This window comes from Cheilinus undulatus, linkage group 23 (assembly GCF_018320785.1).
Source record: "Cheilinus undulatus linkage group 23, ASM1832078v1, whole genome shotgun sequence".
Classification (NCBI taxonomy): Eukaryota; Metazoa; Chordata; class Actinopteri; order Labriformes; family Labridae; genus Cheilinus; species Cheilinus undulatus.
In genome coordinates this window covers 28,117,127-28,133,981 of record NC_054887.1, presented here as the reverse complement: position 1 = coordinate 28,133,981, position 16,855 = coordinate 28,117,127, and the positions used below count along the sequence as shown (strand labels likewise).

At 39.7% G+C, this 16,855-nt stretch overlaps 1 protein-coding gene across 2 annotated transcripts in view; it reads right to left on the bottom strand.

Moving 5' to 3' along the window:
* Positions 1-16,477, bottom strand: part of fgd6 (FYVE, RhoGEF and PH domain containing 6) — a 36,093-nt gene extending 19,616 nt beyond the window's left edge. For both annotated transcript variants that reach the window (XM_041781241.1, XM_041781242.1), the window contains exons 1-3: positions 16,245-16,477; positions 10,148-12,200; positions 1,635-1,746 (exon numbers count right to left, since the gene is read on the bottom strand). In XM_041781241.1, coding sequence (XP_041637175.1) covers positions 1,635-1,746; positions 10,148-12,200; positions 16,245-16,254 — 2,175 coding nt within the window. In that variant the 5' untranslated portion in view covers positions 16,255-16,477. The remainder of the gene's footprint in view (positions 1-1,634; positions 1,747-10,147; positions 12,201-16,244) is intronic.
* Positions 16,478-16,855: the final 378 nt, after the last annotated feature.

Genomic DNA, 16,855 nt, shown 5'->3' with positions numbered 1-16,855 from the left:
AGATTTTGCTCTGCAGAATCTGTTGCAATTTTTCAAAAATAAATCCTTCATTTAAAAATGATTTTTAAGTCTTGGTAATGTAAAGAAATTATGACCAGTGACTTGATTCAAGAATCAAATGCTGTCAAAGAGATGTATTTTTTGATGCAGATTTTTAGATTTATTAGATAAATGAGGACTGATACAAGTGTTTATTCTATCAAATTTACTGTTTAATTAACAGGATTGCATGTACAAAATGACTCACTGATGTCAATTGATCTTGAAAACATTTACACATTTCAGAAGCTAATGTTTGGTTGATTTCTCTGTGGAAGTAACCTAGTTAAGATGCTTATTTTAAGGCTTTGGGTTTAAGGTAAATGGACTTGAGCTTGTATAGTGCTTTTCTAGTCGTCTGACTACTGCAGGTCATACCGACCCATTCACACCCATATTCACACACTGATTGTGAAGACTGCTTTGGAGAATTTGCCATCAGTATTAGCTGATCACATTTGAATGCGTTCAAACCTCTTTACAAGCCACTGATGAAACAGTGGGACGAAATTGGGAGTGGAAGTCTTGCCAAAGGACACATCAGCCTTCAGATTAGATTCATTCCGACTGCAAGACAACCAACTCTACCTACCGAGCCACAGTTGCACTGGCTATTCAGACGTCTGTCACATACTAGGAAACTAGGCGTAATGGTGCTTTCCTTCCTGTGTGAGTAAATATCTACTTTATTTTGAAAAAAAAAAAATATATGGAACTGAAGTTATGGCTATAGTTTAACCAAAACAGAACGTGCCATGGATAGAAAGAGAAATGATGTCTTTGTTTTAAAAGTGGATATCAAGCAAAATAGATAGAGAACAAATTTAAACGTATCCCAGTTCAAAGATAGGAAATCGTAAATTAATGTTAACTTATCAGGACCAACTGATCTACTTCACCATGCACACCTGGTTTGATGTCTTCTTAAATAACTTAAACAAAAATAAAACAACTGAGATTCATGGCATATGATATAGAACTGAAACCAAACTATTTCGATTCTAGATTTGAACGTTAGATAAACAGAGGTGTTGCTGCTTACTTTTAAATAATAGAAAAGAGCATGTTTTTTTATTTTTACAGTCAAGAAAATAACTCCAAAGAAGTTAGGAACAATTAAATAAATAAAAACTTGATGGTATGACACAGTGAATTGTTGGGCCTTTTAACAGTACTACTAAATCCATACTTTCAAAACTTTACCAAAGGTTCACAAAGGGTGGAGGTATTATGACGAATTACACCTGAAAGTAAAATGAGACATTCAACAGAGCAGCAAAGCCTTATTTTCCATCAATGTGAGAGCCAGGAGATGCTGCACAGCATTTGCTTAGCTTTCAACTTGATAGTTGATGTTGTTTAGGTCCATTTTTTCAAGTGTGTTTTATTTCTAACTGTAGGTTTATTATCATAAGGAAACTTAAAGTAAGATAAAACAGAAACTCAATGTTTTATTAGTTGTTTAAGGGTTTTGTTATTGATGTTAAGATCAGGCAACCCTTTCAGTTTTACTTTTATGTGTGACTGCTGAGTTTGTAGCGGTACAGTTATTACTGTATGAAGTCATTGTCCAAAGTTCAGAGGGAGGTGATTACCTGTTTGTCTGCCTCATCCAAGTGCTCTTTACTCGACGTGGAGCTGTTGTCTTCTTCGTCTGAACTGTGGATTCCCTCCTCCTCTGAGTGGATGTCCTGCCTCAGCCAGCCGCTGCTCGACAAAAACACAAACACCGCATATTAAACACAACAACAACAACAGAAAAAACCCCAGAGTGACTAGGAAAGACAGATTAAATGTACTGTGTTGCAGAGTTTAGCCCTGCCTTTTAAGGGATGTAATAATGTGAGAAAGAGCTGAAGACGGGCCTCTGTGGATAAACAGAGATTAGAGACAGTCAGAGAGGAGGACTTGACTAACAGAACCCACTTCATCATCAGGGTTTGGTACAATGGAAAACATTAACAACACTGTTACAGCAACTACAATGATGGGAATTATTACAAAATATTTAATTAGAGGTTTAAAGAAAATGTCAACACTGGCTGAGTCATGAACATGCTGAGTGAATAAAAGTATAGAAAATTTTGGAAAATACATAAACAAAATCAAGTCTTACTACAAATACAACAACAAGATAGAGCAGTTGGTTTATTATATCATAAAAAGTTATTGGAATCTACCAGTGTGTTACTGAGCTACAATTAATAATCTAAAATAGCATGAATCAGTGCTAAAGATAACAAGTGTATGATGTATCATTTACTTACTATAACGCCTTTCAACAGGAGTACATTCACTTGCTGTGTGTACAAAAGTCTATGTAAAAAATGATGAATTCACTTGTGAAATAAGTAGTATTTTAGAGTTCTTTAACAAAAGCAATATAGCCTGTTCCACAGTTTATACATTAGGGTTGACACATAACTGTCCAATATTGAATAATCATTATCGTATAAAAATTTACATTTCCAATAAAAAAAATCAAATACTTTGCAGGCACATGCTTGTAACGTGGCACTAACGCTAAACCATGGATGCAAAGCGGTTTTCTAACTGCCATGAAATAGCAAGAGAAGAAGAAACCACTACTGTCAAGAGAGGCAGCTATATCACTACAGACTGTAGAGCAATGGTCTTCAACCAGACCAGCCTCAGGACCCACCCCCATCTCCTTAATGAATATTCGTGGCCAAAATGTTTTGATATTTTGCATCCATCCATCCATCCATCCATCTTCTTCCACTTTTTCAGGTTGGGTTGCAGTGGCAGCAGGCCAAGCAAATCAACCCAGACATCTCTCTCCCCAGCAACATTTTCCAGCTCTGCCTGGGGGATTCTGAGGTGTTCCCAGGCCAGATAAGATATATATAATCCCTCCAGCGAGTTCTGGGTTTACCCTGGGGTCTCCATCCAGTTGGACGTGCCTGGAAGACCTCCACAGGGAGGCGACCAGGAGGCATCCTGATCAGACGCTCGAACCACCTCAACTGGCTCCTTTGGCCAAGGAGCGAAAGAGCAGTAGCTCTACTACAAGATCCTTCCAGATGCCCTATCTCCTCGCCACAATCTTGTTCTTTCGGTCATTGCCTTCTGGCTCAGCTTCTTCTTCACCACGACGGTGTGGTACAACGTCTGCGATATGGCAGATGCTGCACCGATCTGCCTGTTGATCTTGCAGACCCTTCTCACCCATGAACAAGACCCTGAACTCCTTCACTTGGGGAGAAGACACTCCCCGCCAGGAGGGAGCAACCCACTGCTTTCCAGCAGAGAACCATGGCCTCAGACTTGGAGGTGCTATTTTCAATCACTCAAATCTATTCAATGAAAAGTGAGAAATTCTTGAGAAATTCACACAACATAATTTTTAAAATGAGCTTAATCATTGCATCCCTGTTAGGCATTTATTTACTATTGTATGTTCATATACTGTGATGCATTTACTTACAGTTGTGTTGTAGCATGCATTAGACTGCATAACTGCTGCTAAATGCCAATAACATTGATGTGTTTACTTGCTGATGCTCCTAATGCAGTGCAGCTTGAAATTGCTTGCAATTATTGATGGGATATATTCCTCTCTTATGCACCTGTCTTTGGAAATAAATGCAATTTGAACCCTGATAAATTTACTTACTACTGCATTTACAGAAGCAACTTTGTCTAGTGATGTGTTTACTTGCTGTTTGCACTTTTCTTAAACAGGATCTGTTAATACTCATCATGCTAGGTAGGTTCACATCTACTCTACTTTTTCTGAAAATTATGACAGAGTGATTTAAAGACAGTATTTCTATCATCTGGTGCTGCCGGGAGCAATAATACTTGCTGACTCTTCCCTTAAACTGAGTTGTCTGCCAGGTTGGAACAAGCAGCAACATGTGAGTGTGTCACTAATGTGTTTGTCTAACTCTCATCGTCTGTTCTGCAGAAATAAGTTGTGTGATTTCAAACTCTGATGAAATTCAGAGGAGAACATGTTTTGATTAAGCCTCTTCAGCTGTTTTTTCTGCCCTGTGTTACTCTCTAGGGGGAAAACGAGTGATGGCTCCGAATAAATATCAGATAGAAAAGACTGTGAGACTCCAAAAATTCTCACATTTCCTTTCACTCTCTCTCTTCACTTCCTTGTTTTTCTTACGTGCTTCCCGACACTTTCTTTGACCTAAATCTCAATTCACACTCTCTTTCCCTCGCTCACTTCTTTTCTATAGTGGAGCATTCCAACACACTGGGTCAGGCACAGAGCGCCACTTGTTTACAGCCCAAGGCTACTTACATAAACCTAACAGGCTCAGATGCCTGGGAAACACTACAGATTCACTCGCTCCCTCCTTCACAGCTAACTCTGTGGCAAGCACTCAGCATACCAGACAGAATTAAAAAGCTGAGTACATCTTAATTGTTTCTATAACGGCTTATTTCACACCTCATAGTCACCTAACTTGGCCTGGACGCTTTTACTTATCAGTGGAGGAAACAGGAGCCATGCCATCTATGAACCAAACAAATCGTCTGAGCCTGCTATCAAAAACACAGCAACTCAAAGGGATCTTAATGGCTTGAATGTGACTCAGTGACAGAGAAATTTGCTGGCTTTGTCCAGTTTAACTAACCAGTGCTGATGAGGTTAGCAAGTTCATTAATAACCAATTAACGTTTAGCATTCATACAGAGAAAAGTAAAAAGTCTGGTGCTTTTCAAATTAGTCAGACCAAGATGTGGATCCACTAAAAGCTTTCATTATATTGGGATGAACCCAAAGAAATATTTAAAAGGAACTGTATTTCTACTGAGGAGCAATCTGTTGGCCTTATTCGAAGGAAGATAATACTTCAGTAGAACTGCCTGCATGGGTTGCTTTAGGAGAACTTATATTTATCCTTGAATGATGCTAAGAGTCATAGAGAGTGTGCATAGGAAAGAGCTAATTTTCTTATCTTAACATCCCCTTGTCATTTGGCAAGAGGAAGGGTACAGTCAATCACAGGGCTGACATGAAACAACCATTCCCGCTCAAACTCACATCTACGAGCAATTTAGAGTCACCAATTAATCTAAGCAGCTTGTCTTTGGTCTGTAGGAGGAAGCCAGAGCACTGGGAGAGAAACCTCATGCACTGGGAGAGCATGCAAACTCTGTTTATATTAGCTGGTTTATAATAAGGGCTTTCATAACCATACATTTTTTACATCACACTTGGAATTTCTGCAGCTGCAGTCAATTTATCTCTCCATTTTTAAAATCCACTGTTTTGTATTTAAAACTGTTTTTGTTTCATTTTCAATTTTGTACTGTCATAAGCTAAGGGTAATTGACTTCCTATTTGGAAACAGACCTGTTTTTTTTATTTCAAGAAAATAAGACACTTCAGGTAGGTAACATCAGGTAACATGAACTTAACAATAGAAAAAATGATTTTTTTATGGATTGAAAAGGAAATAAGGAAATGTTAAGGTAAATGTTGGATTTCACAGTGCAGAGAACTTTTGACTGGCCCAATGAGCTGTCTGAGAATTTTTAAAGTGAAATTCAGCATAAAGGTATGTTGGTGGACTTTTTTACATCACTGTGGCACAAGGGAGACACAATAGTAGCTTAACCAAAGTCTGCTACAAGGGAAAATAAAACACTCTAAATTAAGAGAAAAAGCACTAGTTTGGACCTTATCTAATTGCAGTTCATGTATTAATCCTCTGAGCCCTACACTATTTTGTAACCGTTGTGTCTCACCTGTCCTTTTTGTCTTAAAAAGCTCGTAAAACATCAACCCTGTGGTGCACAGCCAAGCTCTAAACCAGCAACAGTTTTCAAGATGTTACAGTTTTATTAACATAAATATTTCTAGATTACACGAAATAATAATGGACAAATAAATTGATTATGCATGTGCATATGCTGCAGTTGTTTAAAAATGAACTTCACTAAAAAAGTTATTTGATTATTTTTAAACAGCAGGTTAGAAAGCTATTCATGGAAGGTTGTAGCATCTAAGTACTTTTTATACCTCCACAATCAATCATGTCAACTTTTCAAATTAGATTCTGCAATTTCATATTTCAGGATACAACATGTAGAATTTTAGGGTTGAAATGTGTACATTTATAGAGAAAATGTAGCTTTGCTTTTTAACTTTTTAACTGAGTTCTAAGATATTTCCAACAGTTTTCAAAGCCAGGGAAATTCTTATTTTCATAGCTGTAACAAGACCTGTCTTGTCATGCCACCTATGTGCCATGACAGATTGAAGATGCTTATCAGTGCTGTGGAAGCACCTGATATTATGTCAGAGATTGCTACTTAAGGAAGCGTGAACAGCTACTGGAATCTGTAGTTCTGATGCCATTTCTAATTCATGTTGTGTGCTGCTTACTTGTGATGACTTATGACTATCTGCTGCACGTTTGTTGCCCAAACTTCCACCTTGATTTCATCATGGGTGGTGAAGTACCAGGGAATCACGACCACAATTCCTGACACTCAGTGTCATCTTTTGTTATTGTTTTGATTAAGAGCTCTGTTGCAAGGAATTTACATACAGTTTTTATAACCTAATTTATAGAATATTCTTCATAGAGTAACTGATTTAATATCATCCTTTCATATTGCACTGCAGTTTTCTTCCTTCCATATCCAGCCCTCTGTTCCTTCACCAGGTTGAAAACAAATCTCTCAGAGACACAGAGAGGAGAAAAGTGGAGTGATGAGGTTAAGAAGAGGCTAAGCACAGTGCGAGGGCGTGCAGCTTGAGGAGGAGGAGGCCGGTGGTTGCTGGAGGTTTATTTTCCCTGTTCTAGAGAGCTGTGTGGCGTTTCTGCGATTCTCAGACATTTCCTGCCCTGGCCACTGAAAATAACCCACAGGAAAACAGGCCGACCTGCAGCACATCAATGCTCTATTCAAGTACAGTGCCACTGGCTCACTGGATGACTTTCACACGCTTGCAGACACAAAACGCTAATGTCACCTGTCACACATAGCCGTTCCCTCAGTGGAGCTACAGCTCACCTGAAATTACAGGGTAGCAGCAGCAGGGTCAAGTGTTTAACAGCAGGTCTGCACTTCAAGCCTACGTATACTTTCACAGGCTTTAGTTTAGGATGATAGTTGTGATAAGAATTATCAAAAAGCACATGCAAATCACCTGATGTGGTAAAGGAAAATCAGGGCTTTTCACGTGTGCCAGTGTTAGCAAAACAGCCTACTACTCACTTAATCACAGCTGACTACTTTTTAATGGCTTAATATATATTTTTACTGAAAAGTTGTGGCCTGTTTTTCCTCTGCCTTTTGGAAGCGCTCACCTCAGCTAAAACCTTTATGTTTTTGAGAGAGATGCCTGTCTGTCCGTCAACAGACCCTGCCCTTGACAGTATGAGTATGGCTATTTTCTCCCACATGCTTACTACTCCATATGTCTGTGGAAAGCCCTTAACAGTGAAACGTGTCAAAATGGGAGTAATGTTATTTAAGCATCTTTAATGTACTGCTGATGAATACTGTCAAAAAAGCAAAAACACTGTGAGAGGAAATGTGCAGATAAGAGACTGAAAAGAATGAAAGAGAAGTAAGTTTAATTTTCTGGCTCAAGAATAAAATATCTATTAAAAAATGTTGTTTCCCATTCCCCTGTCTACCTAGCCGCCTAGGTACAGTGAAATTCTGTGGGAAACACTGAATTACTGCTACACTTCTGCATGAGCTGGGAAAAGAAACATGACTTCTTTGCCAGATACCAAGACTGCACAATTACAATGTGATTCACCATTAGTTAGAAATGTGCATTTCTGTGTCTAAATCTTTGTTTTCCCCCAAACAACAATCAAAATCTTTACATCATTCAAGCTTTGTTTACAGTCTGATCCAAACCAATGTTTCTCCTCACAGCTTGAGAATAAGACTCAAAGAACAGGGCATCTCTGCAGTGTATCAGCATCACATTATAATACTGCTAAGTCACAAATTTGACCTTTATCAAGACGAGGCTGCTGCTGTGATTTAGGAATTGCACATGGCCATGGAGGTGCATCTACAACTAGATCAAAATTGCAATTTCAGCTGAAATTGCGTGGGGATGCTTAGAGCTGACTTGTGGAGGAACTGCTGAAAATAGCCAAAAGCACAAAAATAGCTGAAAATAGCAGAAAATAGAATAAAAATGCATAAAAGTACCTAAAAAAGGCATTCAATAGCTCAAAAAAGGATAAAAATAGCTGAAAGTAGCCTAAAAAAGCTGAAATAGCCTGAAAATAGCCAAAAGTAGCCTTAAAATAGCTGAAAATAGCATAAAAATGTCTGATCTTGGCCTAAAAGTAGCTGAAAATTGCATTTAATGGCTGAAAAAGCATAGAAATAGCTGAAAATAGCATGAAAGTAGCTATAATTTAGAAATTATAAAAGTTAAAAATGAGAAGTCATAGCAGTCGAATGACAAAGAAACTTAATTTTTTAAAGTTTAAACGGTGTTGATACGACAAAGTATGAAAGGGGAGATAGCCGGTGTGGAAGAATAATAATAAAGAAAATGGCCGACACGATTATCAATAGTGTGGATGCTCAGCATCCCCATTAATAAGTATATTAACAGAGGATAAATGCTTATCAATTAGTAGTTTTATCTATTATGATTTAATACATTTGTTTTATTATCTTCAAACCTCTAGCCTTTTAATTAAAAGGACAGTGAATAGGTAGAAAACGAGAGGAAGTTTGGTAAATGATACCTTGGAAAGCAACCACAGGATGAACTTAAATCAAAGATGCTTGCTTAGAGCCTCAGTATAAGGGGCGAGACATAGCAACTACATCATCAGCACCCCTCTATCATCAATAAATGGTTTCAGACATTTAGGGAGGACAACAGCAATTTTTGATTTGCAGACTATTAAATGTCATGATCTGTGGAGTTTTGTGTGTATTCCATCACTGTGTATTGAATACTTCTGGGATTTAGACAGAGAGAAAAACACATCTTGCTTAATCAGTGAAAAAAGCCAATTACCCTGTTTACACGATGCTTTAATGAGGAGTAATTGGAATAGTGGCTCTTTTAAGCGATCAAGATGTTTTTAGCTCAGCTCAGTAATAGGGTCAGTCTTTGAGATACCAAATGGCTCTTCATTTGGAGCCATTTAACTTTTTTTTAGTTTTTAAACCAACAATATGTAGACATTTTGCACTGAAACGTCTATTTGAATTTAAAAATTACTATGCAACCCTGTGTTTATGTATGCACAATACTGTATGTAAATTTTAAGCATGTCTGGGCCGAAAATTGAGGCTGCAGTAAGGTGTAGATTTGGTTGGTAAGCTGCCTGAGGGCACCATCAGGAGGGACAGAGGACTGACACAACCCTGTTCATGCTCTGGATGTCCTTGCATATTACCAGAGGCATAGGAAAAAATCATGCTGAAAAGCCCACACTTTTAGGGTAGAGTAATGGGTGGATGTGATGAGTATGATCAGCCTAGGTAATGGGGAGCAGGGTTGCCATGAGTCCCCACTTGTGCTGTGTATGGCCAGAGGGCCCGAAGAACTGCCAGTGGCCTCCAGGCATAACACCAGCCATGAAAGGCACGGACAATTATTCTCTGCTATTGGTTTCCAGTCCATTTACCCAAGCTCAACCCGAAATGTGGACACCCCCACCCATTGTGACCCCACTTGGCATTTTCATGTCCTGGAGAGGCCAGGCCTCCTGCTGATCAGTGCGGCAACCTCTGTGGTTTACTCCTTATTTTAAATTGAGGACTATGATCATTAAAAATGGAACTACATACAGTGTATTTACTCAACAGTAAATGAATGTTTGTGGTCTCATTGATATGGTTCACACATTGAGGGAGAAAAACTGTTTAAAGTCCTTCCAGGCACACGTTTCAAGCAATCCAAGAACATTTTGCAAGAAGCTTACAGGATGAACCCATACGGGCACTATTAGCAGCTTTTCTCCCTCATTATGTGACATTCAACATTGGTTTCTTGTTAAGCAAAAACATCTTATGGAGTGCTGTTTTTAAGAAAGAGTCCTCAATTCAGAATAGCTGATTAATAGTGATAATAATATTCAAAAACGTATCTGACATCAGAATATGCATGATACTGTACCTTTCGTACTCATGGTCCTGGCATCTGTGATAAGGATCCTGCACTTCATAGATGTCTGAATCATCAGAGTCTGCCCAGCCGAGCCTCCCACTGTGAAATGGCAGGTTCATGTACTCCGGGATCTCCTCATACAGAGGAACATTCTCATACTCCACTGACCCATCTCCACCTTCTCCACAGATATCAGCCTCCCCTATGCAGCTCCTAGGCCGCTCCAGGCTCCTCTCTCCCCGGTTCGACTCCGTGCTTGTACAGTCCAGAGACTGTCCTCCCTTGGCCAGCAGCTTTGGCAGCATCTTGACGGACAGCCGGAGCTCCAGCAGCTTCCGGAAAGAAAGGCTCCTCTTGTGAGAGTCTGCTCTTGTTGCCAAGTCTGCTGCAGAGAAGGACTGCGCCCTCTGCTTTCCCCCCAACATTGGGGCTCGGCTTTTTGGCGGCACACTGCTCCTGGTGGGCATCTGCCGGCTGAAGAAGGTGACACAGGGTCGGGTGAAGCGCCATGATGTCCTCTCCTGAGGCGGTGCGGGAAGCTCTCTCATTGGGGTGTGGGCATGTGGAGGTGCAGGAGGGCAGAAGGAAGGCGGAGGTGGGGCTGGGAGGCTGTGTCTCTGAGGTTTTCTTGGTGGGGCTCTAGGTGATGGCTGGTCTTCAGCAGAGAAGGCTTTCCTCTCATTAGTTAGCGGAGGGTGACAGGCAAGTTTGATCTGCTTGGGGAGGCTGTGTGTGATCGGATAGCGCTCAAAGTCGCCGTAGCCATCCTCCTCTTCCTCCTCCACACGCTGCTCCTTGCCCTCTTTCATGTGGCCCGCTGGGTCAGGATGTGAGAGCAGGTCTAAGGAGTGGGAGGTGTTTTTGTTAAGAGAGGACAAGGGAATGTTGATAGTTCTGTGGAGGCGTGGAGAGAGGGAGGTCTGACGAGGAGGGGGAACTGGGGCATCAATTTCATCATCTCCTTTATTTGAGTCTTTTCGGTGTAAAAGTTCCCCACATGAGTGTCGTTTTAGCTCCACTGAACTGATACACAGACCAGCTAGACTCCCTTCAACCTCCCGCACTTCATCTACATGTTTATGCTCCTCTGCCACATGATCCTGGGTGCTGCTTTCCACGCCATCCTGCCTCACCAGGGCAGGCTTTTTAAGTTTTCGTGGATGTGGGACCGGGAGAGGCTTACTGGGGGCAGCAGGGACGTGCATATCATGGTGTAACCTGGTAGGAGGCTCCCTGTGCTCTGTTTGAAAGGACTCATCAGATGATTCATGAGGAGGGACAGTTGAATTGAAGATGATGCTGCCTGCAACATCACAGGCTGAATTACAGTTCGTTAAATGTGTGTTTTGCGTCTCATTCTGTACCTCTGCTGTTGAAACATCAGGCTCAACAGAAGCACTTTCCTGTGATTTAACAGTCTCTGTAGCCTCCTCATTGTGCTCCTCAGTCCTCTGTGCCTCTTTGTTTACCAAAATCCTGTCCAGGTGTCTCTGTCTTTGAGGTTTATCCCTTGGCTTTTTGCTCTTGTCTCCACCTTCAGCCTTCTCTTCTACAACCGTGTTATCAGCTTTCTCTTGCGTCTTTGTCCCAGGAAATCTGTCTGTTGAAATCCCATTCTGCAACACCTCTTTGTGCAAATCACTCCCAGTTTCGGTTGTAGTTCCATTTTCTAAACCCCGGCACTGTGAACCGTCTTCATGCCCACAAGGGCAGGTGGGAATTATGTAATCCGACTCACGTTTGTTTTCCTCTGATAAAATCCCATTTTTAGAGTTGAGAAGCAAGAGGCTATCTCCCAAAGATTCCTGTTGTTCCTGAGATAGGATTAAGGGTTCACTTGGTTTAGGTGGTGGGGGTGAAACAGGAGGGGATGAGGGAGAGGATTTGGGAATGCATGGTTTGGGGGCGACAGCCGGCTTGGTCCTTTTGAGTGTTGAAGGGGAAGGTTGGGAGATAGATGAAGACTGGGAGAGAAGACCAGGTTTGGGGGCGATGGGTGGGGGAGAGGGTTTGGTGGTAGCAGGGAGTTTAGGTTTGGGAGCTAATGGAGGCTTCTTTACACCTGCAGACAAGTAAGAGGGAGGAAAAATTCAAAAATCATTACTCACAATTACATTTAAATTATGCAAGATCAGAGAGGCACAGAGAAGCATGTGTCATCAACACCTCCTCCAACACTAACAGCTGCAGGCTTTAGTTAATGCTGCAGTTCGGGAGGTCAATCTGGAGGTCAGTGGGGAAGAAGGGATGGCTGAAGTGATGGTGGGATTGAAATAAGGGTCTGTGCCTGTCAAATCTTCTCCGGAAGTAAAGTCTCTCAAAAACTGGATTATTCTCCTAAGCTTGATTATTATATGTTTACTAGGCCTGGATTATTTCTCAGGTTTTAAGATTTTATTGATAAGTTTTCAAACAAGATAAAGGGTGAGACAATGTTGTTTATGTTAATGTCTGTTTTAAAAAATAGATCCCAGGCCTACTTTTGGTTTAAAAGATTGTTTTACAGCAGGGCTGGAAATCAACTTTTTGCCTTCCTTCTACAGTGGCTGGTGGTTTCAGAAATCTAACAGCCACTGACTTTTTTTTGCCTGCCACTTTTTATTCTTGCAAGCAATGAGATAAAGTATAATAGTCAAATCTATTGAAGTTATAGGCTTTTAAAAAATATGGAAATGTTTTAACTGTTTAAGAAAACACCGGCACGATCTCTGATGTTGCTCATAAACCAAAAAAAGTTTACTTTTTTTTAAGGCTGGTTAGAGTCTCCACTGCAGCCAGGACCTCAAATGCAGATTCGACTGCAACTAAACTTCAGCTGAGAGGCAAGAGAACTAATTTATCATCATGAACTTATATTTTGTTCTTCTTCTGTTTGCTTTTGCACATGTCAAAGCACTTTGTAAACCCTTGTTTTAAAAAGTTATGTACAATCTTACAATCTTGACTTATGACAATCATTAAGGGTTTGCTGAAAGGTGTGAGTGTTGGTTTGCTGTCACATGTAATACAGCTTTTTCCACATGTCCCATGTTTAAAGAAAGTAAAGTGTTTTTAGAACTACTTACACATGTACAGGACAAGCGGGAAAACAGATGTACCAATTTCTTTACAGGGCTCACCAAAATTAACACATACAATTAGTTTCTCTCCCAGTAATGTTAACTATAGGAAAGACTCTTTGGTCTTTTTGGATATGAACATTTTTGCACATTTTTGCATGAACATTTTACATCTGATATTTTGGCTATAAAATGTGCCTGTATCAGCTGTAAATATTGGCCGTACAAACAGATAAGTTGGTCAAGTTTTAGGCTGGCAGACGGACCTTCTTTGGCTGAAGTATTTTTCTTTATTCATCATCATTCTTTAAACAAAGGACTGAAATTTTAGGTCTGAACTATATTCAAGTATCAGAATCGATATTTAGCTTGTTAATATTGGCATAACAGATCTCTGCAAAAAACAAGTATCCAATCCAGTAATCTGTTTGCAATGCTCCATCTGAATGGGAGAACATCTTCTGATCTATTCTATTTTGTTTAACAAGAATTTTTCAAGATAGTTTATTGTCCTTTTTCATGTAAGTGTCGACATTCTGCAGCTGGCTATCAATAAAAGTGCCTGTGTGACACTTAATGTTTTGCTAATGTGGGTTTGACAACATATGACTTTATTTTTGTTGTTTCTATACAGAAAATATCGAGATATATAATGACATTTTTCCATTGAGCTTAAAAACCCTACAGAATTCCAGATAACATCAGTCAAAAACACCTATCCAGAATACCCAAATTAAAGTGAATGCTGTGTTTGAACCACTTTGAGTATGAGCAAAAACAAGACATCTTTAGAAAGGTTACACTCTTGACGTTTCTTCCCAAACTATCAGACTCACTCTAACTACTACTACTATAGAGTAATACAGCAAAAAAGAATAACATTTGTCCTGTATTGTCAAACAGAGGTTTGTATGACTATAGCTGGGAGATATTCGCTGGAAAACTCAAGTGGACCAAGGCATGAAGCTTTAGCTTCTTCAGGTTCTAAGCTGATAACAATAGACCAGGAGTTTCAAACTGCAGACTCCTACAAGGATCAAGGTTGGCAGACATTTTCCTATATAGCACTGCTAATAATTGCCTGGAATAAATGATATTGTTAAAACAAGTACAGTGGACTATTGAGAACAATAATGATAGATTTCAAATTATACAAAACCACGGATGCAACCATGTTTTTGGACAAAATATTTGATGGGATTGTGAGGACTTTCTGAAGCATGGACTATATTTGATGGAATTTTACGATCGGGAGAGCTTCTAATGGTCAACTGTGTCACTTTATTATTGTTTATTTGTAGCCTGACAGATGTATCTATTGTGACTGCTGTGGTGGTTTTATCCTGGCATGGTTAACATGGTCAGAATCCTGAGAATCAGAGCTTTTTCGTGGTGTATAACATGAGGTATACTTATAAACAATCATTTTGTGAAGAACTGAATAGTTAAAAAAAACAAAATCTGTCTGTCCGCAGGTGGATTCTCAGATTTTAAGGGGTTAAAAATGCAGCAGTATGATTTTTGGTCCATTTTGCCCAGGCCTAATTTGTACCCTTTGTCCTGCTCTTTAGAAAATTCTCAATATCTTTATCCAAAGTCTAAAATATATTGCATTAAGAACCCCAATGACAACCAGTATTATCAAAAAGCAACAGAGGATTCTTTTTCAATATGAAAGTTCTTCCACCCTACACTTAAAGGTGTGTTTTAGTCAAATACTATAAGAACTGGTAAAACCAAAGGTTTATGTACAATGCCATACGCCCATGTTGAACTGATATATTTACTATTATGTGAAAACAGAAGACAACGGTGAGACAGTCCAAATATTATTGGAATTAACCTGGCTACACAAGTATATAGACAAAGTATAGTATAGTATACTCATGCCACTATCCTTTATAGTTGAAGACACAGTCGCTACACCAATAAAAACTTGTGAATTAAGATTATAGGCCACATTTTCCGCTCTACTGGCTGAAATTCTTGGCTGGCCGACACCACGAGAAGCGGAGTCATCGAGCGGATGTTTCCGAAAAGACCAACGACCAACAAACCGCTCAGCCCCCTACACATGCTGCTCTGCCCTAGCATACACTGCCTTACACCAAACTCCGTTTAAAATTCACCATATATAAAGTCACAAGGCCTATTAACAATATAACCTAAGTAGTGGTGAATTAATTAACACACTACATATGTAATTGGGAATTCCTCTTTAATTCGGCGTACTTGTATAATTTGAAAAGTTCAGCTTTAAGAAGTGGTTCAACCAAATATCTAACGGTATGGCGGAGATGAGGGGGAAAAGTAAGCCCATAAACTGTATTTACAGCTAGTTTGTGTTTTATCTATGAGCCGAATTTGTCAGCTCACGCTTTCAGTGGCGTGACAGCAAGCTAATAAGCTATGACATTATCGAAACAAGAGCAATAAAGGCAGTAGCCAAAGTGATAGTCAACTGCTGGATTTTTAAGCGGAATTTGGCCCCGAGTTCTCGCTGTAACACGGAACGCCAGGTATCTGGAGTTAACCCGATTTTGCCGCTGAAAGAATAAACATTCAACGCTGTAGCAGAAGTCTTTGTAACACAATTCCAACAACTGTACATTCGGGTCAGTGTTAACGGTTAAAAACAGGGATGTTAACACTTCAGCGTCTTGTCGAGTCCGACTTGTTGCCTCAACAGCAGGACAGATGTTTTAAGACAAAGGATTTAACCCCTCCAGATGCAACAGTAGCTGTAATATAATGAGGAATGTGCCGTTTTTTAAATTTGAGTTATTAAAGTTTTTGTGCGAAGAAGTCAAACTGAACCATGTCATCCTTTATACAATTTAGAAAGCTGTTATTATGAAAAACTGTAATTAACTATGGCTGAGTAAAAATAGAGTGGATGCTACCGTCCGTTACAACCTTACTTGCGTATTTCTTTGTCTCAGCCTACATACAAACGACTTATTTGTATAAAATTTAAGAAAACAACAATATATACTCGCATATAGCTTCACTTTGCTAAGTTAAGTTAGCTCCCACACGAAACAAACCTGTGCTCATGACTCCCGACTGGCTCCTTTCTCCATGGGTAAATTTACTTTCAATGGAATAGCGAGAAATTCTCCGTTTTTCCCTCCTTCGACACCATTGTCAGTTAAACCACTTCAGGGTGAAAAATATGCAGTTCCATAGTTTTTGTTTCTTATCTCTCAGGCGGATGCGCGGATGAAGTCTTTACGCCAGATACTTTTTCCATTTTCCCAAAGTTTTCAGCCACGGTGCTTTTCCCAACATAATCAAACACGACACAGAAAAACAAAAGACTTCCGCTTAAAAGTTAAAAAATAAAATTTGCTGAAAACATAATTATATTCAGCTGTTTAAAATTCCAAGTAAGACACATACATGAGTGTAATTACGCATCATTTGCATGTCCTAAAAAAATAAATGCAAATTTGAAGTGGTAAGTTGGTAATTATGCGCACAGTATTCTGGTAAAAAGTTGAATGATTTTATTTTGAAGAACTTATTCCGGTGACGTGCTTGTTAATTTTGCTAACTTTGCGATATTTCTCCTTGCCCAGCATTCCCAACGGTTGGGCCACAGCCTCTCGCGACCACTTGAAGCGCTCTTGTGCACGAGCTCTTCTCCGTTACTTGC